We start from the raw sequence: 25122 nt of genomic DNA, 5'->3' as shown, positions 1-25122 counted from the left end.
ACTTCATTAAACTGCTTCAGGTTTCTTTGCCTGAGAATAGAGAGAAGTGTGCCAAATCAGAGAGCTGCTTCTTTGCTTCCAGTTGATGGGATAAAAACACACAACCAAATTTGACCTTAGTTCTCTGCCACTCACTAGGCTTGCACAAGTGTTGCACCTGAACTGATAAATGTTGGGCCTGGATGGATTCACATGAGGTGAAGGCCTATTTCAGGTTTTCATTTCTGGGGGGGGGGGGGGGGAGCAGTTGTCACTTTTGTCTGACATTTAAGTGACACTTCAGGGGTATCCTATTGGAAGACATTAAGGATGAAAGTTAGATAAGAGTTTAAGAAGGTTTAGAAAGAACTCATGGTCACAGAAGCATTCAGCTCAGCTTCTAGCAGTCTCTCTTTCCCTGCCCATTTAGGGATTTGAGAGGCAGATGATGAAAGAAAAGAGAGTGTTGGATAAGAAGAATATAAGATGTAGGACATTGGTATTTAACACCTGAGAAACTATCAAGAACTTATAAAGAAGTTGGAAATGTAACTGCAAGGAAGGTGCTTTTAATCATCAAGTTTGATGGACAAAGAACTTGAAAGAAAATGTGGAACTTTGTTATTCTACATGTTAACAGCAACGAGCATCTTATATGCACAAAGATGGGAAAACACACCAATTTCCACAATGGAAGAGTGGAAGGTGAAGGTGATGGAATGAATGGAGATGGCAAAATGGACCATTTTAATCAAAGAGAAGAATTTAACAGATTAACAGATTTGGAAGGGACTTTCTAGGTCTGTTCTTTTTCTACTTCTGGACTTTTTGCTTAAAAATGAAAAAAAAAACCTTTGCTTTTAGGTTTTGATGATTAGAATGAATGGGTGGTTATAGAAATGGCTTAAATGTTGTGAACTGGAAAAGAAAGGTTGAGGTTGCATTTTTTTTTATATCTTACTATTCCGAAAAAAGTTGGAAGTCACTATTTTGTTCTCCTTCTTTCCTCTCTTAGTTCTCTAACTTTTGTTTTATTTTGTATTTTTACCTTATTTTACCTTAATGAAATTTATTATTAAAATTAAGTAACAAACAAGAAGAAAACAAGATGTGTGAGACAACAAAAAGAAATCCAGCAACTTCATCCCTGTGGCCTCTATCTTTACAGTCTAATTTGTTTCAGATACATCCATATCATCAGCAAAATGTGGCTCTTGATTAAAATGTTTGCCCAGAAGATGCTACTCAGTATAGATGAAATAGCACCAGACTGTAGCTCATCTTAATCACACATTTGATTTCCACTGAAATCCCTGGGACTTAAACCAACCATCCATAGACATACAAACTATAATCACACACCGCTCAAAGGAGACAATAAAAAAATTAAGAAGGTGACCAAAATATAATACCCCCTCCAGCAGCCTATACTCAGATAAGCAGGGATCACCACCAGACAAATGAACAGGCAAAAAGCACTAGTCTAATCAAGTAACCACCAAGGAGGACCTCTCAATCCCTCAAATCCCTCAAACAGAGCCGAGGTGGCGCAGTGGTTAAATGCAGCACTGCAGGCTACTTCAGCTGACTAAAGTTCTGCAGTTCGGCTGTTCAAATCTCACCGGCTCAGGGTTGACTCAGCCTTCCATCCTTCCGAGGTGGGTAAAATGAGGACCCAGATTGTTGTTGGGGGCAATATGCTGACTCTGTAAACCACTTAGAGAGAGCTGAAAGCCCTATGAAGTGGTATATAAGTCTAACTGCTATTGCTATTGCTAAATAAAACCTGGCTGCAAAATCCACACACTCACACTGATGATGTCACCTAGCTGGGTAATGAAATGTCTGCAAGCAAATAAGCTCAGAAACCACAAAGTAGTCCACAATTTAACCCTGAACCACATATTTTCTCTGCTATTGAAAACACTGATTTCAGTGGAAACCAAATGCAACAACCTTAGGCTCGATCTGTTGTATGGTGTTTCTTAATAGAACAGCAATATTTTTTGTCAAAACTGCAAGGTCTCATTCCTGTGTAGGAATACATGTTTTAGAAAGGAGATGAGAGGAGGAAGAGAGAGAGAGAGGGAGAGGGGGAGAGAGGGAGAGAGATGAAGGAATACTGTTCATTTATCTTAAGAGACATAAATTTAGATTGATATGCATGTCCAGGGAGCTTATAGTCCAGTGTTGCGCATGCTATCTGGGGAATTCTGGGAGTTGAAGTCCAGACATCTTAAAACTGCCAAGATCGAGAAACATTGCTACCATATAAACAATAAAATTGCCATTTTCAATGAGAGAGAGAGAGTGAGAGAGAGAGAGATTGATTGATTGTGAACTTATGAAATATAGGCTCTTAACGCAAAGAAACAAGTTAGTGAGGACACAGAGAAGCGGAATCAATCTAGCTGCCAAGATCAGGAGTTGCCAAATTTGGACAGCTACTCTATAGAAAAGGTTGATCTGCATAGATTTATACAGTGACCGACATGTGAGAGGCTAACAAAAATAAAAAGTGGATTTATAAACCTTTGGCAACATGTTTTGGGAAGCACATGGTTTGGGATGTGAAGTCACTTCAGTGTCTTCTTTGGAAGCACCAGAATCTATTATCACCAGTGTATCAAATACTCCTTTTAAACTTGCCTTGAAAAATGCAGATGCTTTCTTTTTCTAAGAGCAGAAAGTAGTTTACAAAAGAAAAAAAAAAGTTATTTGGGAAAGTAATTGTTAAATAAACAAGAGTCAAAGGTCTGATTCAGACATATCAAAACTGAGATTGGGGCATATAAACCCCATCTTTGTCCCCCTGTCTCTATTCTGTGGTTTATGACACCATCTTTCCTTCTACACTTTTACCTTAGTCTTAGAATTACAGATTACTAGAATATCAAACTGCCATCACATTCTGTTTGACAGACATAGATTGCGACAGAAGCTTTTATTTGCCTACGTCAAAGTAGTTGCCGTAATCTCATGAGATATACATCCAACTGAATAAAGCTAGTTGTTCAAGGCAAACCAGTTTATTCTGGCTTAATAAACCATGATTGAAGTGCGCAGGGAAGGAAAGGACAAGGGCACAATGCTTGCTTACAAATAAGTAAACAATGCTTTAGCGAACAAAGATTGTTTGGTCAAATCAGGCCCTGGCTTCATTCTGGCATTATAAATATGCTGATTTTTAAAATTTCACATACTTCAGTGTTTTTCTCTTCAAATCCTAGAAGTCTTGATCTGTGGAGCTGGTATCTGGCCTTACCACACCATGGTTGCAGCTGCTATTTTTTCCCCCCCTCCGGAGGCATTAGTACCACTACCCAGTGGTTATGTTCACATGCTATGCTTAACCTGATTAATAAATTAACCCATGTGAGTTTGTTCTTAACAGAATAACAGAGTTGGAAGGGACCTGGGAGGTCTTCTAGTCCAACCCCTGCTTAGGCAGGAAACATTATACCATTCTAGATATCTCTTAAAAACCTCTAGCGATGTAGCACCTACAACTTCTGAAGGCAAGCTGTTCCACTGATTAATTGTTCTGTCAGAAAATTTCTTCTTAGTTCTACTTTGGTTTTCTCTTTGATTAGTTTCCATCCATTGTTTCTTGTCCTGCCTTTGCTTTAGAGAATACCTTGACTCCCACTTCTTTGGGGCAGCCTCTGAGATATTGGAAGACTGCTATCACGTCTCCCCTGGTCCTTCTCTTCATTAGACTAGACATACCCAGTTCCTGCAACTGTTCATCATATGTTTTAGCCTCCAGTCCCCTAATCCTCTTGGTTGCTTTTCTCTGCACTCTTTCTAGAGTCTCAACATCTTTTTTTTTATAGTGTGATGACCAAAACTGGATGCAAGTCATTGATCTATGAAATGAAAAACTAACCTGGGTTTTCAACAGACATCAAAACTCCAACCCAAAAAGCAAACCAAGTTTAAAACCAACTAGGCTTATCTTTCAGTGCAAACATGTCTGCCAAGACTTTAAACTTAACTTAGTTAAGCATGTTGACCAATGGCTAGTGGTGGTCAGATGGTAGCCAACAGAGTTCTGTTTGGTCCTAGAAATGCTTTCAACATTTGGACTTTCAACTCTGTAGTCAAGGTATTAGGTTTTTTCATGTGCCAGGAATGTCTCAATGTATGATCAAAAAAGGCAATATGATGGATGGGATGATGCAATCAAAACTCAGTTTAGTTGCTTTGCAGAAGGGTGCAAAAGGTTTAAAGCAAATAAATTCACAACATAGCATTGCACTTCCAAATGCTCTTCTGGTTAGAATTTGATGTAAGTTCCTCCTAAATAAGTAGAAGGCACGTCCTTGCAGCATACAGCTAATGGGCTCTCAAGGAACCGAGTGTAAACCAATATACACCAAGGAACGTCTTAAATGAATATTTCTCTTCTCAATTCATCCTTCTATGTTGTCTAAAATCCATAGGCTAGGCTTGGCTTATAATAAGCCAAGCTGAATGGGCTCTGTTTTAAGAAGCACATCTGGGAAAAAGGAAAGGGAATGAAAAAGGGACAATAAACAGCCAATTACTAGATTAATTTTATTGATCTGGAGTAGGAGTTGAGATCTTCTGTCTCAAGTACCAATTTCCTTGTTCAACTTCTGCTTGTGATTGGAAGTTGCCCTTCTAACAAGACTTATTTAGATAGACTTTCGGGAGTTTCCCGTAATGCTCCGATGAGCCTATGGCAGCATTCCAATACTCTAAAACAGGTAGTCATTGATTTTTGACCACAATTGGGACTGGAACATCCCTTGCTAAGTGATTCAGTTGTTATGCAACACCATCTCCCATTGGCTTTACTTGTTGGGAGACTGCTGGGAAAGTCATAAGTGACAATCTTACTAGTTGTCTTGTGCCCAAATTTTGATCGCATGACCATGGGCACACTGCAACATACATCAGTGCAAGGACTGGTCATAAGTCACTTTTTTTTCATTTCCATCACAACTTTGTACAATTGTTAAAAGGATGGTTGTAAGGTGAGGATTACCTGCATTCTAGTTTTCTGAAAAAGCTCTAGTAAGTTTCATCATTCTCTTTTAACAACCCCATAATCCCTTGCAGGGTGGAGTCTGGGCAACTAAATGGAGCCTGAGTTTTTACTGGCCAGATGCCCACCCTGTCGCCAGTGTGGAGTTATATTCAGCAGATATATTCTCATTCTAGTAGGCTTCATATGTAGGTTAATTCTAGAGACCCCAATCTGTTTCTCTCTGTGGCTATGCGACCTCTATGGCAATGTTTCTCAACCGTGGTGGCTGTAAGATGACTGGAGCTGAGTAACTTTGGAAGCTGAAGTCCATACCTCTTAAAGCCACCGAGGTTGGGAAATGGCGCTCTATAGTCCAGAATATTTAATGCAGACATTTAAAAAATGGTAACATTGCACCTGATATCCTTTTGCTTACTGTCAAGCTCTGCTTTGAATGCTCACTCCTTCTCCATGTTGGGCAGTGAGGTTATGCAAGAGTGTTCTACTCCTACTTCCTTGAACGTTGAGTAGAAACTTTTAGGATGGAACCTAGGTGAGCTCCAGTTTTGAAGAACAAATGTGAATTGAAATCCAACAACATCTGCAGGACAGAGATTCACTTATTACTTCTACTACTAGTAGTGTTCCTGAAGAGCTAGAGACTTCCACTAAGTTTTTGAATGAACATGAGGATGGAGGATGAGTTCCTACTCAACGGGATAGGTTCAGAAGGATCAGGGGTGATTAGGAGAACCCATGTCTCTTACTGGCCTTGAATTCCCTGTTCAGTGATAATGCCTCGACAGGATGTAGGTTTCTTTTATTGCAAAGGTTCTCAAATCATAAATCTGAGGATCTTTATTCAATAGCACAGTGTAAATATAGACAGCCATTGGTGTTCAGTTTGGCTGTTTTTTATTTTGTTATTCTGTCTTGAGTCTGCAAAGATCAGAATTTTGCCGTTGGTAGGTTTCTGGCCTTTAAATTCACAGTGCACATTTGCTGACATCCGGAATAGCTACCGATTTCCAGAAATTATGGATTACGTTCTCGGCCCCCCGACTCGTGACGGGCCAGAAGGGTGAGCAGAAGCTGCCTGTTTGCACAATCCTGCTCCCACAAACAGTTTTTCGTACCTTAATTTCTTCTCTGTCACATGAACGTACGGGTTGTGTGTCAGTGCGCACACACCCTCATGCGTGTCTTGGGTCAATCTTCCGAAAAGCAGGCACAGTTTTGTAAGAATAGCACAGCATTTCAACAGCATGTACCGGTTGAGCCTGGACAGGCCAAACCGAAAGCAAGTGGTTTTCCTGGGATAAAATGCTGCATACTTTAAGGCACGCCAAAAAAGGTGAGGGGGAGAGGGGAATTTAACTTTTCCATTTCTAGACCTCGCCAAGCTCTCTTTTTATCTCACAACCCAGGTCGTTTCTTGGAAATGCTGAACGGTTAAACCCTCTTTTCCTAAGAGCGATGGAGTTTTTCTTTTTTATTTATTCTTCTTTTTTTTTTCTCTCTTTTTCATATTTAAAATCTCCACTCTTAAGGAAAAAAAAAAGGGGGAGGGAAATTTATGAGGATGGACGTCTCTGGAAATATTTTTTAAAAAATAAAACCTCAGCTTTCACGTTCCGTTTTATATACCTAGATACGAGCAAGCGCAGAGTATCTACCTATATAAAAGAAAGAGGAATCCTGTTGACTAAACTTCTTTTAAAAAATATGGGTAAGTATACTGGTGTTTTATAAATATACTGCAGTTTTGTGTCGTTTTATGCCCGTTCGTCCTTCTACGCTGCTTCTTCACTAAAGCAGAATTGGGAAAAAACAACCCAAAATAATTCCAGAAAAAGGGGAGTAAAAATAAAGAAAGAAATCTGTCTCGTCATGCAATGCAGTAGGCATCCGATGGTACTAAATTCTTATCCAATCTATTTACAATAGAGCTGGATACATTATTGATACGGGTTACAGTGTTCTGTCACAAGGGATCGTCCCTCCCCCCCTCCCCCCCGCGTGGCTCTCCGCCCTTCTTCCGACAATCCCTCGCGGGGGTCAGACGTGGGTTTCGATGAAGGAATGTGTGTGTGAGAGCAGAGAGGCCGTAATGGTGAGTTCAGAAGCTCCATTCTGGGCTTTCAAAGCACCGCTGTACTCACAAATGTCCAGAAAAAACTCATAGTTCTTTATTTTCCATTCTTTGAACTTTTTGGACGTCAAGTTAGGTTCGTGGAGCAAGCTGTTGATCATGGCCAGATCTCCTTCCTTGGCCTGAGCGGAAAAAAGAGAAACATTTCAGATGGAAAAAAAAAATCAATCCAAGGAACAATGTACTCCAGAAATGATGTGGAACTACTGTATTTTTCGGAGTATAAGACGTACCCTTTTCCCTCAAAAAAGAGGCTGAAAATTTGGGTGCGTCTTATACCCTGAATACAGCATTTTTGGCCTCCCGAAACCCTGCCCCGTTCACCAAAATGGCTATGCATAGCCTTATGGAGGCTTTCAGCGACCTCCTGGAGGCTGGGGAGGGCAGAAATGAGCAAAAAATGGTGCGGTTTTCTGCTCAATTTTGGCCCCCCCAGCCCCCAGGAGCTCCTAAAGGCTATCCATGCCCCTTTTTTACATAAAATGGGCCCATTTTTGCAAAACAATGGGCTGTTTTTTGCTCATATTTGTCCCCACCCCACCCCCCAGGAGCACTCTACAAGCCTCCTAAAGGCTATTCATGCCTTATAAAAAAAAATGGGCAGTTTTTGGAAGGTTTGCACAGTGCAACAACTTTTTTAAAAAAATTGCCTCTTCAAAACCTTGGTGCATTTTATACGTCTTATACTCCAAAAAATACGGTAAATGAGTAGCTTCAGCCGTAGGGGTGGTCTACTCCACAGCAGAATACTGTGTCCAGGGGTGGGCTTCAAAAATTGCAGCAACGGGTTCGTTGCCCCGTTGCTGGGTGGGCGTGGCCATGGTGGCCGTGGCCTAGTTGGCTTCCTGCACCACGGTGGGCGTGTTTGTGTCTGTTTTGACATGTGCATGATTTATGGTTCATTATTATTCGTTTAATTTTGAACTTTAGTTTCGGCTTGACGCGATCTCTGACGGTTAACCTGACTAATGTCAGGGAGAGGAAAATCCCTCCCTTCAGCTTTGGAATAAAACATAAGGAAAAGGGAGTGGGTGGGGAAAAAAGAGTAGAGCAGTGTTTCTCAATCTTGGCAACTTGAAGATGTCTGGACTTCAACTCCCAGAATTCCCCATTCGCAGCATTCGCTGGCTGGGGAATTCTAGGAGTTGAAGTCCAGACATCTTCAAGTTGCCAAGGTTGAGAAACACTGGAGTAGAGGAATGAGATTACATGGACAGAGCAAGGACAAAAGAAGGAGTTGAATCACACATTTAGATCCATTGGGGGTGAAATCCACAGTGTCTGGGCCGAAATGGGTGGGAGAAGCAAAGCAGAACGATGAAAGCAGCAGCTTCATGTCATTACGGGAAGGAAAAGAGGAGGCAGAGCGGGAAGGTGGAGTCAAGTGAATCATTAGCCTAGAGTCATTACATTCCCATTAATGTTATAAGTCCAACCCCTCTTGAATCCCCTCTTTATCAGGCCCCAATTTAGTTTTGTACGTTAGTTGCCCAGATTCTTGTGTATAGGTTTCAGCAATAAATCTTCTGAACTGGAACTTATGTGTGATCCTGATCCTCCATGCCCAACATTACGTTCAAGTCTTGCCCTTTTCTGTCTTGGTGTCATGATGTTTCACCCAGGCCATAAGGGGAAGATCTTTCCATGTGATGATAGAAATGCTCTTTCACTATCTGAATGACAGCAGCAGGGTCTTTTCATGGGTCGAATTGTCTTTCTCCTTGCTTGGACCTACAGATGGCTACTAGATGGAGCCGAGGTGGCACAGTGGTTAAATGCAGCACTGCAGGCTACTTCTGCTGACTGCAGTTCTGCAGTTCGGCTGTTCAAATCTCACCGGCTCAGGGTTGACTCAGCCTTCCATCCTTCTGAGGTGGGTAAAATGAGGAGCCGGATTGTTGTTGGGGGCAATATGCTGACTCTGTAAACCGCTTAGAGAGGGCTGAAAGCCCTATGAAGTGGTATATAAGTCTAACTGCTATTGAAGTCTAACTGCTATTAATTGGTTTTTCTACATTCCTCTGATTCAGGGCAGGGGTGGGTTGGTGCCGGCATTACTGCTGGTTCGGCGTGCAAAAACTTTTGTGCGCGCACGCTCACTTCACTCTTGCAGACACCAAACACATGCTCCAACATGTGTGCGCATTGGCACAAACAAAGGTCTGCTCATATGCAAAACGTTGAAAAACAAAATAAATAGATACATTTCTGCAATGAAAGGTGTTTTGCGCATGCACAGAACTGAAAATCAAGATGGCAGTGCCCTAGGAGAACTGGTTCAGGGGCATGGCAGGCCTGGGTCACTGCCGGTGCCAGTGACCCAGGCTGCCAAGTTACTACCGGTTCGGCCAAACCGGTCCAAATCAGTAGGAACCCACCTTTGATTCAGAAGTAGAAAAACTCTTCGTTGTTACTATAACAAGCTATACAGCCCCTTTCACTGAATCTACTACAGGGGTAAGGTGTTCTTACTTTTAAAGTACTTTTGAGTACTCGGATGCGATGCAACTTTTCATTGACGATAGGGTCATTGCATCTCTTGACGAAGGACCTCCGGAATTCCTGCTTGGTGGAAGGACGTTGCTCTCCAAAGGCTGACAAGCTGGCTTGTTCCAAAGTCTTGTAGAGTTCATGAAGACCATCTGTGCTCTTCCTTCGTTCTTCTACTTTTTCTAAAGAGAAGCAAGCCTGCTTTAGAAGCTAGATATATTTCTAATGAAGGAAAACAGGCAAAGTTAAAGATGTAATCCTTATTGTGCAGATGACTATTGTGTAAATAAGAGCCATGTGGCGTAGTGGTTAGTGGTTAGTACAGACTAACTCTGCCCACTGCCAGGAGTTTGATTCTCACCAGCTCAAGTTTGATTCAGCCTTTTATCCTTCTGAAGTCGGTAAAATGAGGACCCAGATTGTTGGGTGCAATATGCCGACTTTGTACACCGCTTAGAGAGGGCTGTAAAGCACTGTGAAGCGGTATATAAGTCTAAGTGCTATGGCTATTTGTCAGAGTATGAATGTTTATAGACAGGAATAGACATGGCAACAGATCAATGGGAACTGTTTGGAAACTGAAACATAATATTTGTTTGTATGGGGCCATAAGAGACAGTTTTGGAGTCTAGGCATGGCTTAGACTTACTGAACTGTATATAAGAGTTGGTTTAGCCGCTGTAACTTTGCAACATCTGTACAATAGATGGCCTCTGTATCTCTCTACTCTGTAATGACTTGCTTTTATGAATATTGCTTTGTATTCCTGATTTTGTATGCTGACTTCTGATGTATGGCATTGTATATAAATAAGCTTCTAATATATAATTGAATCCTGCTGAAGTTCATTTACTTGTGCGCTGGTCGGATGTGCTGCAAAACTCTGACACTGTTGCTATCTCTGTTTTAATCCCAATAAAATGTAAACATAAAACCTACGAAAGAGACATTTTCTTACCTAGGTGAACTCTGAGTATGAACTAAACCAAACCAAACCACAGAATATACCATCTAGACTTAAGGTCCTAATATCTAACAACCAGTCCTCAAATTATGACCACAAATGGGGTCAGAATTTCCATTGCTAAGCAAAGTGGTTATTAAGCGAGTTGTGGCCAAATGTATGACCTTTTTCTGTCCAAGTTGTTAAGGGAATCATGCAATTGTTAAGTAATGTCCCCCTTTGACTTTGCTTGTCTAAAGCTGGCTGGGATGCTGATACGGTCATAAGTGTGAAAAACCATCCTAAGTCACTTTTTTCAGTGCCGTTGTTACTTTGAACGGTCTCTAAATTAGCTATTGTAAATTGAGTTCTACCTGCAGCTTTCCTCCAGGAGTTGTAGGCATTCCATCTTTGGAAGTTTTCAAAAATAGACTAGACAATTATTTGACTGGGATAGTATATAAGTCTTCTTGGTCAAGGGGATTGAACTAGAAGACCTTTGAGGTCCCTTCCAGAACTTCCAGCCTAAGTTGTGTGTTCTGTCTGTTCTACCAGATGTTTCGTTGCCTCAATTACTGAAGATGACCCTACTTTTACAAATGCTAGAAATTGTGTCATGCTGGCTAGTGAGTTCATCTGATCCAGAAACGTCTTCTCCAGAGGTGGGTTCCTACCAGTTCGCACCTATTCGGTAGAACCGGTTCGTCAAATCTACCGAACCGGTTAGAAGAGGTTCCACCAGTGGACCTGGAAAGCAGGCCACACCTACAGAAGAGGTTCTAAAATTTTTTGAAACCCACCACTGGCAAGGATCTTATAACTTGACAGCTTTAAGACTTGCATGCTTCAATGCCAGAGTTTCTGAATAGCTACTTGGACCAACCTAAGTATTAATTTCCTATCTGGTCACATGGGCGGCAAGCCACTCCCATCCGGTCACATGGGTGGCAAGCCACTCCCACAAAGGAGGCCACACCCACAGAGTAGGTTCCAACAATTTTTGAAATCCACCACTGATCTTCTTTGACTTAACTATTCAAGATCTCACACAGAAACCTCTTGTAGTTCTTCTGCCTGTAATGGAGATGTTCATGTTTTGACATGCCCGAGGAGCAGAAGCCCAATTGCTCAGCTTCATCACTTCCATCCCTCACACTATCCGAAGTCCCAGCTATTTTAACTTCTTACCATCTCCCCCCGAATTACTCGGCTTTTTAACGGCCAGCTCCTCTTCCGACCGCTCTTCAGAGATCCCGCTCGTTTTTACCCGCCCTTTGATCCGGACGTCGCGATTCCGAGGAAGGCTTTGACTTCTTTGCTTCTGGGGCCTGGAGTGCGAACTCTGACCTTTGTAGCACCCGACCAACGGGAAAGGACCATCCTGATCATGATTATGGCGCCTCTGGACGGGTAAGGTGGCTTGTCGCCGCCTCTCCGGGGATACCCCGAACCTCTCGTTCACATAGTCTGAGTCAGTAGGAACAGTCTGCAGGAAATGGAGTCCCGAACTGGTCAACGGCGTCTCTATAAGATCCTGCCATGAGCGTCGTTCTCTGTAGGGAGGTCTAGAACCTCCTGCAGAGTGTGTGTTCCCTGCTGGATCTTGTCGGGATTCCTCTGCAGAAGAATGGGAATAGGTTGATTCACTGGAGAAGTGACGGCCATGTTTTGGCTCAGGGAATGGACTCGAAGAATTCATCTGCAAATGAATAAAACACCACTGTAAGGTATAGTTATGGAAAGACATTGGAACCATACAAGATAGACTCTTCAGAGGCAAATCCTTTTCTTTCCCTCAATAGACTGTTACTGAGCCACGGTGGTGGCACAGTGGTTAGAGTGCAGTACTGCAGGCTGCTTCTGCTGACTGCCGGCTGCCTGCAATTTGGCAGTTCGAATCCCACCCGGCTCAAGGTCGACTCAGCCTTCCATCCTTCTGAGGTGGGTCAAATGAGGACCCAGATTGTTGAGGGCAATAGGCTGATTCTGGAAACCGCTTAGAGAGGGCTGTAAAGCACTGTGAAGCGGTATATAAGTCTGAGTGCCATTGCTATTGCTACTGCTTCTTGTAGAGTTGCTTTTGTGTTGGTAATCTCTGTTACTGAAATCTATTATCTCTGTTACATCCAGTTGAGTGTCGGTTTCAGGTTCCCAACAGACATCCAGAAAGAGTTTCCATGGAGATTCTCCATCATCCAGGTCATGGTTGTCCCAAAACTGATCTCTCTCTCTCTCCTTCCTTCCTTCCTTCCTTCCTTCCTTCCTTCCTTCCTTCCTTCCTTCCTTCCTTCCCTCCCTCCCTCCCTCCCTCCCTTCCTTACATCCTCCTTCTCACTTTCTTTCCCCCTCCTTCCCTTCCTTCCTTTCCTCTTCCTTTTTTCTTTCTTTCCTCTTCCTCCCTTCCTTTCTCTCTTCCCTCCATCCCTTTCTTTCTTTCCCTCCCTCCCTTCCTCTCTCCCCTTTTCCTTCCTTCCTTCCTTCCTTCCTTCCTTCCTTCCTTCCTTCCTTCCTTTCTTAACATTTTGCTTCTCATCCAAGAAGCTTCTTCAGTTCTAACAGAGCTAGAATGGAAAAAAAACTTCTTGGGTGAGAAGCGAAAGGTTTTCAAACAAAAATGCCAAGGAAGTCCTGTTGCCTTTTGGAAAAAGCACCTTTGGGACATCGAGAAAGGGAGAGAAAAAAGAAAAGAAAAGAAAATGCAGAGTGAAATTCAAAAGGTTTTCATTTCACAACTTTTTGGACTCACCGAGGGGGTCCGGTGGTAGGAGTCACAAAGCACAACAGGTCCTTCTTGCTTCAACATTAAGGAGTTGTCAACGTCTTCCTGGTCACTTTCACTCCAATAATCTGCTAAGAAAAGGTTTTCATTTTGTTCAGAAGTGTCTGCTTTGCTAGGCAAGGTTTCCCAAAGGCTGCAGAAAAGTCAGATATTTTCATCTGCCTCTTTTGAACAACTAATTCCCAGAGCTTTGTCTTAAATCTAAGTATTTTCACCCATGTAGTATGGCTGTATTACTATTATCCTTTCTCATCTTTTCTCCTACCTTCTCTTATTGGTATCATTATTATGATTATTATTACTCTGCTGTTTTGAACGTACACGGAGAGCACCAGAGACAAGTTCCTTGTGGGTCCAATCAACTTGACTAAATAAAAGTTCTGTTCTACTCTTCTCTCTATTCTGTTCTCCCCTCCTCTATTCTGTTCTGCACTCCTCTGTTCTATTCTATTGTCTTCTATTCCTGTTCTGTCCTGTTCTACTCCTATTCTGTTCTGTTCTGTTCTGTTCTGTTCTATTCTATTCTTCATTCCAATATTCTGTTCTATTCTTCATTCCAATATTCTATTCTATTCTATTCTATTCTATTCTATTCTATTCTATTCTATTCTATTCTATTCTATTGTCATCAAGAAAAGAACCTCACCTTCATCTGCCCGAATATCCTTGTCATCAGGTGTGTAACCAATGGCGGCCAAACCTAGACGGTTCATCCATCTATTGAAAGATTTTTAAAAAGAGAAATGGGTTCTGATGGCTTTAAACCCTCCTTATATTAAGCAGTGAGTGGAAAATTTGAAGTTGCTGGTTATGATAATGATTTTAAATTTTCATTCATTCATTCATTCATTCATTCATTCACTCAATTTCTGTGTTATTTATTCAATTTCAACTAACTATTCAACTTTATATGTTCCTAAGACTCTCCTACCTTTTTCATCTTTCACAAGGCTGACTTAGAAGTTGGGAAATTGCATTCGGCAACATTTGGAAGGCTGGCTGCAAATGGATAATCCTGGAGCACAATATGAAGTTTCCCATTTCACAACTGTTTGATACAACTTTAAATACAACCCAGAAAATAAAGATTCCTGGATGCTGCTTTCTGATGGGTATTATTCTTAACCTCAGTCCATTCCTGCTGTCAAGGTGTTCTGACCCAGCTCCCCAAACACAACAGACCCTCTGATGTGAACTCAAAAGATCCCTTTATTAGGAGCGCCAGGAGCCCCGCTAAAAAGGTTTCTCTCTCAGGCTAACAAGTCCCTCTATCCGGAAGATGGATAGTTGTCTGCCCCATCTGTTCATCTCTGCCACCCTGCCTTTTATCCCCAGAGCTAGGGTCTGGCTTTGCTTGCAGTGGTGGCTCTTCCTTCCCAAGGACCGGCCCATAGATTTCCACTGCTCTCCTCCCCTCTGCCTTTTGCGTGTCAGGCACTGGGCCCAGCTGTTCCTCCTCTTTTTCATCAGACACCTCCAGACCTGGGGGCTGTTGACTCTCCATCTGAGGCTGACGGACGACCCAGGCTCCGCCTTTATCTCTCTCTCTGACAGCTCCACTCCCCCTTCCCCCTCTGAGCTCTCAGGTTGCCTTGATGCTGACCTTAACTCCCATGCCTCCTCCTCCGATTCTGTGGCCGGAGAGGCTGGAGTCCGACAGGCCACAACACAAGGGCAGCAAAATAGTCATGTTGTAACTGTTTATAGTGTTGGGAAGTTCAACATAAGTATCAGAAGATAAAAGAACACCATCCTTCCGTTCTCTTGCTCTCTATCCCCGAACACGTATCAGAGTGAAATCAGAGTAAATGATGGATGACTATTTGTTTGACATTCTTCATAGGGTTTCCAGCCTGAGAAAAGGGTTAGACTAGAAGATCTCCAGGATCCCTTCCAACTCTCTTATTCTGTGATTCTCACTCGATGCAGAATCTCCGAGCAACTTACCGGTTCATTTCTTCCAGGCAATCTGTTGCAAAGTAGAAGCTCTTGATTTTGGGGTGGCAAGCCTTGAAAGCACTAGGATGAGAGGAGGAAGAGGAGGAGGAAGAGGAGGAGGAGGAGGAGGAGGAGGAAGAAGAAGAAGAAGAAGAAGAAGAAGAAGAAGAAGAGAAGAGAAGAAAATTTGGTGTCTATTAAAATGACAGCAAGTTGTCCAGTTCTACTGACTTTTATTTATATGGTATTTATTTATTTGTATCCATCCTTTCTTTTTCTTTTTTTTTACAAATAACTCAAGGCAGTCAACATACACAATGCTCTCTTCCTCCCATTTCTGCCATGGTTGTGATGGGTTGGGCTGAGAGGGAATGACTGACCCAAAATCACTCAGCTGGCTTTCATGCCTAAGGCAGGACTAGAATTCATCATCTCCTGGTGATTGACCCAGAGTCATCCAGTCAGCTTTCTTGGCTAAAGCAGGACTAGAACTCATAGTCTCCTGGTGATTGGCACAAGGTCACCCAGTAGGCTTTCATGTCTAAGGTGGGACTAGAACTCCCAGTCTCCTGGTGATTGGGCCAAAGTTATCCAGCAGGCTTTCATGCCTAAGGTGGGATTTGAATTCACAGCCTTTTGTTTTCTAACCTGATGCTTTAACCACTAGACTAAACTGGCTCTTCCTGAAGTCAAGTTACTGCTTGAATTTGGCAGTGACCAGGTATATCCAGAACTTTTGAAACACAATTCACAGATTTCTGAATCATTAGTTATCCTAGGTAGATTTTGGAGAGCTTGGCATAACCCCAATTTTCTCTTCTTTGACACAGAATTTCTGCTCAAAATGTAAAGCTCTTCATTCTTTCAAAGTTTTCCAAAGTGAGAACAACCTTGGAGACAGTAAGAAGAGCTGCAGTCTGGACAAAGGATTGAGAAGAAAAAAATCTGAATCCAAAACAAGATTGGGGATGGACAGAGAATCTCAGAATTGACCCTCCTTATTTCTCTGGAACCTAAGGACCGAGGAGGGGGTGGAGAACTTGCTTACAGACTTGCAAGATTCTTTTTACTATAACCTTACAATAAAGGTGCAAGGGTGGTTAAGATGCTGAGCTTTCCGATCAGAAAGGTCAGCAGTTTGGTGGTTCGAATCCCTAGCACCGCGTAATGGAGTGAGCTCCCGTTATTTGTCCCAGCTTCTGCCAAACTAGCAGTTCGATAGTATGTAAAAATGCAAGTAGAAAAATAGGAACCACCTTTGGTGGGAAGGTAACAGTATTCTGTGCACCTTCGGCATTTTGTCATGCCGGCCACATGAGCACGGAGATGCCTTCAGACAGCGCTGGCTCTTTGGCTTTGAAACGGAGATGAGCACCGCCCCCTAGAGCTGGGAACGACTAGCACATATGTGCAAGGGGAAACTTTACCTTTTATCTTTACAATAAAGATAATGTTAATATTTGCACTTTTGGTTTACACTCAAACATTGACAATTAGGGCACGGATTTAGGCACCTTTCCAAATTAGCAAAATTTCCAAAGGCAGCGAGCACAGATTTCACATGGTCTATGGACACATCTTCCTCACTGATATCATAGGAGGTGTTTAATCAGGAGGTAAACATCAAATTATGCTCCTGGTGTGAGATTCAGACACGGCATATAATAATTCCGCAGAGAAACGCAACATTTCCAGTGGCTTTGAACGGAATCCCAGCTGGGGAATTCTGGGAGTTGAAGTCAACGCCTCTTAAAGCTGCCAGAGTTGAGAAATACCGGGAGAGACCATGATAAAAATATAGGCCTTAAATGGACTTCAGCAATCAGAGCCCGCTAGATGGCAGACAAGGCCAGTCAAATGAAGTGAGGCAAAACAAGGATTTTCCTAGGACTCGGTCATGGGAGTTTGGGTGCTTGCATGAATATGGACTGAAGCTGTCCCTTCAAATGCTGGACTCCACTTAAGCTGTGAAGTCCAGGATCTGAAGGGACAGCTTCAGTCCATACTATTGCAAATACCCAATCTCCCCTGACAGTCCTTGGAAAATCCTAATTTTGTCTCACTTCATTGTAAATCTTCATCGCAAATCTCTATGTGTGCACCAGCGTATAACAAGTAGTCCTCAACGTATAAGGGAAATTGAGTCCCAATTTACTGTTGTATGAGGCATGAGCTAAGCGAATCACTGCAGTTGTTAAGTTAGGAACACGGTTGTTAAATGAATCTGTCCTCCCCACTGACTTTGCTTGGCTGAAGGTCGCAAATAGCAATAGCACTCAGACTTATATACTGCTTCATAGTGCTTATACAGCCCTCTCTAAGAGGTTTACAGACTCAGCATCTTTCCCCCAACAATCTGGGTCCTCATTTTACCCACTTTGGAAGGATGGAAGGATGACTCAACCTTGAGCTGATCAGGATCGAACTGCTGGCAATGGGCAGAGTTAACTATAGCAATAGCACTTGCTATAGTTAGGAACACGGTTGTTAAATGAATCTGTCCTCCCCACTGACTTTGCTTGGCTGAAGGTCGCAAATAGCAATAGCACTTAGACTTATAGACCACTTCACAGTGCTTCACAGCACTCTCTAAGTGATTTACAGAGTCAGCATCTTACCCCCAACAATCTGACTCCTCACTTTACCGACCTCGGAAGGACGGAAGGCTGAATCAACCACGAGCCAGTCGGGATTGAACTGCTGAACTGTTGGCAGCTGAAAGTTAGCAGAAAGAGCCTGCAGTTCTGCATTCTAACCACTGCGCCACCACAGCCCTTGATCACATGACCCCGGTACGCTGCAATTATCATAAATATGAGTCAGTTTGCCAAGGATCCGGATTTTGATCATGTGACCATGGGGATTCTGCAATGGCTTGTAAGTGTGAAAAATAGTCATAGGTCACTTTTTTTCATAAGTAACTTTGAATGGTTTGGGTTAGGGTTATTGCCGTTAACTCTGTATTCCACTGCCAGCAGTTCGATCCTGACCGGCTCAAGGTTGACAGCCTTCTTCCGAGGTGGGTAAAATGAGGAGCCAGATTGTTGGGGGCAAAAGGCTGACTCTGTAAATCGCTTAGAGGGCTGTAAAGTACTCTCTTGGTTGCTTTCTTGCAGATGTTTCATTATCCAAACTAGGTAACATCATCAATGCTAGAAGGGAGTCGGAGAGAGGAGGAGGGAGAGGAAGAAGGGGAGGAAGAAGAGGACTGTGGGCTCCTTGGTGCTCTCTGATCTTGGTTGTTTTCTTGCAGACATTTCATTACCCAAACTAGATAACATCATCAGTGCTAGAAGGGAGTGGGAGAGGAAGAGGAGGAGGAAGACTGTGGGGTCCTTGGTGCTCTCTGAGCTCGTCTTTTTCTTGCAGACATTTCATTACCCAAACTAAGACACATCATCAGTGCTAGAAGGGGGTAGGAGAGGAGGAGGAGGAAGAGGAGCCTTCAAATTTGAAGCTCCTTCAAATTTGGTGATCCTGGAATTGCACCCCTAAAAGAAGCTTTGCACAATTTTTCATAAAGCACAAACAGATTTGTTGGGTCTGTAAGCCATTCGTATCTCTACTTTGCGGGTGATTCTGGTTCATACTTACTGTTTCCTTCTGCATTCAATTGCTCTGTCTATTCTGAACTCTGGTAAACTGATAAACCCTTCTGCTTTTTCATCCTGTGATTGGAGGAAGAAGAAAATGCTGCTGAGACAGAACCAAGGTTGGCAGAGAAGTATCCCATATCTCCCTTCCATTACAGATAATTAGGTTGCCAGATCACCAAACATGCTATGGCAGGTACCAATTCTGTTTGAAGATGGCCTTTTAAATCCTAAGCACTTTCAGGAAAAATAAAGGTTAAGGTTTCAGTCTATTAATAACCACATGATGCTCGGGAATATGGAACCATAATGGGATTCAGTTCCATGCGAGGAAAATGACTTTTGAAGCCAGTTTAATGTTACTTTCTGCAAGCCCAGGCCACAAGCAGAACCAGAATGAAAGGCCCTTAAGCTCACTGATTGACAGCTCTGATGTGAAGATGAAATCTGCCTTTGCCTTTTAGAAGTCAGAAGTCAGAAAAAAGCTTTATGGGAACCTTTGAATTGTTTTCTGACTGAGAACAACTCCCGATTGGTTTTGTGAATCTATGTGACGTAGATAAAAATTAAAAAAATTAAAAAATAAGCCTAGTTTAATTTAAAAGAAGTTTACTGTGAAATAGTTTGAACTGTGAAATATTCATTTGGGTTGTCTTATGCTTAGTGCTCCTGATTTCCTGGATCTCCCCTCTCACTCTCTCCATCCATCATCCATCCTTTCATCATCTGTCCATCCATCTATCCATCCACCCATCCATCCATTCGTGCATCAATCATCCATCTATCATCCATCTTTTCATCATGTGTGCAGCTGTCCATCCGTCCATCCATCCACCCACCCATCCATCCATCCATCCATAATGCATCCTTTCATCATCCATCCATCCATCCATCCATCCATCCATCCATTTATGCATCAATCATCCATCATCCATCCTTTCATCATCTGTGCATCTGTCCATCCATCCATCCCTCCATTATCCATCCCTCCATCATCCATTATCCATCCATCCTTTCATCATCATCCATCCATTCATCTATCCATCCATCCATCCATCCATCCATCATCTATCTATCATCTATCAATCATCTTGTCTATCTCTCTGTGTCTCTCTGTCTCTCCTCTGTTTGTCAATCTGTCTCTCTCCTATCTACACACACACACACACACACACACACACACACACACCAATAGAAGGACTGAAACTGCATTTCTTATTGGGTGAAGAAAGAGGCAGCTCCATTCTCTAGTTAGCCCATTTCTCTACTAGGTGCAGAAGTCTGACAAGACATCCATACCTCATTTATCAGCTCAATCACTTGTCTGCTTTAAAATCCTGTCTGGCGCTGTTGACCAAGCCATTCATTTATTGGAAGTTTCTCCTGTCTTCTCAGCTTCCTTACTCCCCTCCATTAAAACAAACCAGTTTCTTTTATTCAGTTTACAGATCCCGTCTTCCTTGTAATTGCGCTTGGTACTCACGTTTTGGTTAGTGTACCAGTAGAGGGAAGAATCCTTCAGGACAAACCAGTATTTTTTCCATTTCTGGGTGAAGTAACCTTTGGCATCCTTCTTCTTCCACAACCAACCTTCACAGTCGCCATGGCCCAAATCTTTACAGGAAATCCGCCGTCGGCTACTGTTGTTCAGAGAACCACCTTTAAAGAAAAAAATGTAGAAGAATGTGATGGCTGGATGGAGTCACCGAAGCAGTCGGCATGAGCTTAAATGGACTCCAGAGGACGGTAGAGGACAGGAAGGTCTGGAGGAACATTGTCCATGGGGTCCTGATAGGTTGGACATGACTTCACAACTAACAACAACACAGCTAATCTTCAACTTGCAACGGTTCATTTAGTGACATATCAAAGTTACAATGGCAAAAGAAAAAGTGACCAATGACCATTTTTCACACCTACAACTATTCTCTCCCTGTGGTCCCATGATCAAAATTCAAACATTTTGGCCACTGGTTCATATTTATGACGGTTGCATTTTCCTGGGGATCATGTGATCCCCTTTTGTGACCCTCTGACAGGCAAAGTCAATGGATTCACTTAACAGCCGGGCCACTAACTTAACAATTGCCATGATCCCCTTAACAACAGGGGGAGAGAAAGGTTGTAAAATGGAGCAAAACTCCTTTAACCAATGTCTCACTTAAGAAGAGACATTTTAAAAGTACAATGACTATATATGCATACTTTTTGGTTCTATTTTTACTTTATATGTTTAAAATTAAATATGTATATTGAAAAGGAACTATAAATACCATCAACATAAAATGGAGCTTGCTCAGAAGCTGAAATACACCAAGCAAACGAGATGAAGATTGGGAAGAAAAGGAGAGAGGTAAGGGAAGGAGAGAGGGTAGGAGAGGGGAAGAGGAGGAGAGAAATGAGGAGTGGAAAGGGAAGAGAGGAATAGGAGAGAGGAAGTGGAAGTAGAGAAGAAAAGGAGGACAAAGAGAAGAAAGGAGGTAGGGGGATGAGAGACGGAGAAGAAAGTGAACGCACAAATATGGTATATGGAGAGCAGAAGAGCCAATAACTGGGTTTTCTTTTCTTTTCTTTTGGGAAGTTGATGGTAAGATGAATTGAATTGATGTAAACATTTAATAATACAATGCGATGTTGGCTACGTAATAGTATACATACGATTATATGTTATGAAAATGAAAAAAAAAAACTTTATGAAAAAAAAAGAAGATATTTTGGGCACAATTGTGGGCATAAGTCAAAGAGTAAGAAACCAGAAGACGTCTGATTTTCATTATTTTCAAACAGCTGGATCACTCAGAAATTCTCTTCTCCTTTTTTCTTCTCACTTTTTCTTTTATCACCAGAAACAGAATTTCTTGTAATATTCATATCACTTTTCCTATAAAGCCGAGGGCAAATTTAATTAAAACATCAGACTGCGCAGTGTGAAAAATTGGGTTTACATTGTTATATTAATTATATTTGTCCTACAGCTGTGAAGCATAGTCGAGAGTTTAGATCCCATTAAATTATGATTCTTTCTTCTGTGCCATCTTCACAGCTAAGCTGTAAAAAAAGTTTATTTCTTTGGAACTCCGAATACTGTGAATTGTAGAACAACTCGGTGTACAAGAGTGTAATAAAAAAAGAGGTTACTCTTGAACAATCTCTTGCTTTTCAAACAGATTGCAAAATGAATTTGTTGAAATTGTTACATGATGACGCATTCTGAGGGGCATTTCGAAATTGAACGGTTCCACATACTAATTAACACCCTGAACTCACTGGAGGCATTGGGAAGAATTTGAGACGGGCTGGAGGTTTGACATGATCAATGTGTTGGTTGACATCCAATTTTAGTTTTCCTTTCCGTAGAAAACCAAGGAAGCTGTACAAGTTCTTTACCAGAATGCCTATCATTAATGTACAGGAGAATCTCCAATTTGGTAGAAAGGGAGATCGAGGGGGCAGGGGGGGGGGGAATGGTGAAGAAAACGAGCTGACATATAATCCTAAATTATGCTGTGTGTTACTAGGGTTTGGTGCACTGCATGAATCTGGACACTGAGATTTGTAATGATTTAAGGAGGAGGAGGAGGAGGAAAGGAAGGAAGGCAGAAAGAGAAGAGGAGAGGAGAAGAGAAGGGAAGAGGGGAAGGGAAAATAAGGGAAGAGGAGAAGAGAAGGGAAGAGAGGAGAGGAAGAGAAGAGAAGGAAAGGGAAGAGAGGAGAGGAGAGGAAGGGTAGGGAAGGAAAGGGAAGAGAAGAGAAGTGAAGTGAAGAGAAGAGCAGACTGGAGAAAAACAGAGATAAGAGTGATTGTGCACATTGTTGGATTCGATCTAGCTCAACAATTTCATGTGTTCTAGGTGCACTATGTGTTATACCTATGGAATACAATGTTTTACTTTTATCCAACTGTGACTTTAATGCAGTGGTGGGTTTCAAATTTTTTTAGAACCTCTTCTGTAAGTGTGGCCTGCTTTGTGGGAGTGGTTTCCTGGCTATGTGATGAGGTGGGAGTGGCTTGCCGGCCATGTGACCGGGTGGGAGTGGCTTGCCGGCCATGTGATTGGGTGGGTGTGGCCAACTTGTAAAATGTGGTGAAACTCACTTAACAATGCTCTTGCTTAGCAACCAAAATGTTGGCTCAGGAACTCTGGCATTTGAAGCACGCAAGTCTTAAGCATGCAAGTTGCAAGACCCTTGCACCCCTAACCCTTTAGAAAAAAACCCCCCAGAGGTGTTCAAACTTGACAGCTTTAAGACTTGTGGACTTCAACTCCCAGAATTCCTCCTCTCGTTCTTCATCTTGATGATGTGAGGACGGGTGGGAGGAGGGCACTGGAACCGGTTCTAAACGGCACTGTAGATTTGTGGAACCTCTTCTATAGAAGAGGTTAGAATTGGCAGGAACCCACCCCTGCTTTAATGTCATGTTATTAAATTCTTTAATTTTTCCAAGCACTTACCTTTGGGCCATTTTTTGCTCTTTACCCTCAAGGAAGCATAGTGAAATGACTGGAATGAAAGGCAAGAAGGAAAACATTGATTAGTTACCATTGCATAAAAAGTAAAAAAAAAGCATCGTGGAGAAAATGCCCAATAACATATTGGTATCGTTGTCCTTTGTGATTAACCCCCAGCTTCTTAAAACATTTGTCTTTATTTAACAAGATGATGATAATGATGATGATGACAATTACAATGATGATATCCATTCAGACATGTCCAGTTCTTGGCAATTCTAGGGCCAAGTCTCTCCACATCTTCCTATCTTGTACTACATCTTTGAGTTGTTCTATGCTCCGACTGGCATCGGCTTTGATGGTGATTTAGCAAATAGTTTTGCTTAGTCTTTACACACACACACATACACACCACACACCACACACACCACACACCCCAACACCCACCCACACACACCCATTGTAAGACATGGTTTCTTTCCAGCAATCTTTTTTTGAGCAGTAGAGAACTGAACATGGAGGGGAATAAAGATGTCAAGTCTTTAATAGCCAAGCCAAATTGTTGGAAATGTGATTATGAATGAGGCACATATTACCATATGTGGTGGCCGTGCCAAAAAAAAAAGAAAAAAGAATATTGGCAGAAAATTCAAAGGTGACTGATAGAGATAACCAAAGAGGAAATATAATTCAAACCAGAACTATTTCTTTTGGGAATCATAAATGATAAACATAACAGGGGGGCAATCTACTTAATAATACATATTATTATGGCAGCAAGAAGTTTGAACACCCCTGGGGTTTTTTGGTCTTTGCCCAAAACTGGAAAAATAGGGAAATTACACAAGAAGAGGAAGTAATTAGGAAAATTCTGATTTGTGCTGAAATGGATAAATTGCGTGACCCGACAAAAGGGCAAACGACAAAACCACGCCCGACTAAACCACGCCGCTGACGTCATCAATGCGGTGACAACAGCCAGCGCAGAGAAAGAAGGGCGCTTTAAATAGCGCGTCGAAAGAAAGCCAATTTAACTTAAGGTAAGGGTTAGCTTTAGGGTTAGCTTTAGGGTTAGGTTTAGGGTTAGGGTTAGGGTTAGGGTTAGGTTAAGGGTTAGGTTTAGGGTTAGGTTAAGGGTTAGGTTTAGGGTTAGGTTTAGGGTTAGGTTAAGGGTTAGGTTTAGGGTTAGGTTTAGGATTAGGTTTAGGGTTAGGTTTAGGGTTAGGTTTAGGGTTAGGGGTTAAGTTTAGGTTTAGGGTTTACAGTGTGCTTCTTTCTCCGCGCTGTTGTCGCCTGGTTGATGATGTCAGCGACACGGTTTAGTCGGGCGCGGTTTTGTCGTTCGCCCTTTTGTCAGTGAACCGATAAATTGACATGGGAATTGAAGAACAAAGATGGATCAGAATATTATAAGATCTGGGATAAATTTTATCTATGGTTGGAACAAAAAAGGAAAGACCCCAAAAAAGCAATGACTAAGATTTATAGAGTGGAAATGTATAAGACAAGAACAAAGCAACATGGATGGAAATACGATATCCTTATATTTGCAAATACTGAATACACCAATTGTAAATAAGCATGGTGGTTATAATATTTAATTTTATATTCTAGAAAGTATGGCAACGACATTGCCAGGATGGTTACACTGTGTCCAATGTTTTAATGTGTGTTTAATAAAAAACTTTTTAATGAAAAAAAGTCTTTGTTAGCCAAGTCTTCAAAATAAGGATAAGGCCATTCCTCTTATTTTAATCTGAGAATAACAGATTAGTCCTACAGTAAAATCAGGAACTTTATA

General features: G+C 42.0%; 1 protein-coding gene across 1 annotated transcript in view; it reads right to left on the bottom strand.

Moving 5' to 3' along the window:
- Positions 1–4525: 4525 nt before the first annotated feature.
- Positions 4526–25122, bottom strand: part of LOC116516224 (connector enhancer of kinase suppressor of ras 2-like) — a 371953-nt gene continuing 351356 nt past the window's right edge. The window contains exons 16-24 of the mRNA XM_032228651.1: positions 23325–23373; positions 20354–20529; positions 18872–18945; positions 15287–15358; positions 13986–14056; positions 13307–13410; positions 11749–12259; positions 9600–9799; positions 4526–7249 (exon numbers count right to left, since the gene is read on the bottom strand). Coding sequence (XP_032084542.1) covers positions 7034–7249; positions 9600–9799; positions 11749–12259; positions 13307–13410; positions 13986–14056; positions 15287–15358; positions 18872–18945; positions 20354–20529; positions 23325–23373 — 1473 coding nt within the window. The 3' untranslated portion in view covers positions 4526–7033. The remainder of the gene's footprint in view (positions 7250–9599; positions 9800–11748; positions 12260–13306; positions 13411–13985; positions 14057–15286; positions 15359–18871; positions 18946–20353; positions 20530–23324; positions 23374–25122) is intronic.

Source organism: Thamnophis elegans, chromosome 12 (assembly GCF_009769535.1).
Source record: "Thamnophis elegans isolate rThaEle1 chromosome 12, rThaEle1.pri, whole genome shotgun sequence".
Classification (NCBI taxonomy): Eukaryota; Metazoa; Chordata; class Lepidosauria; order Squamata; family Colubridae; genus Thamnophis; species Thamnophis elegans.
This window is presented reverse-complemented; position numbering and strand designations above follow the sequence as displayed.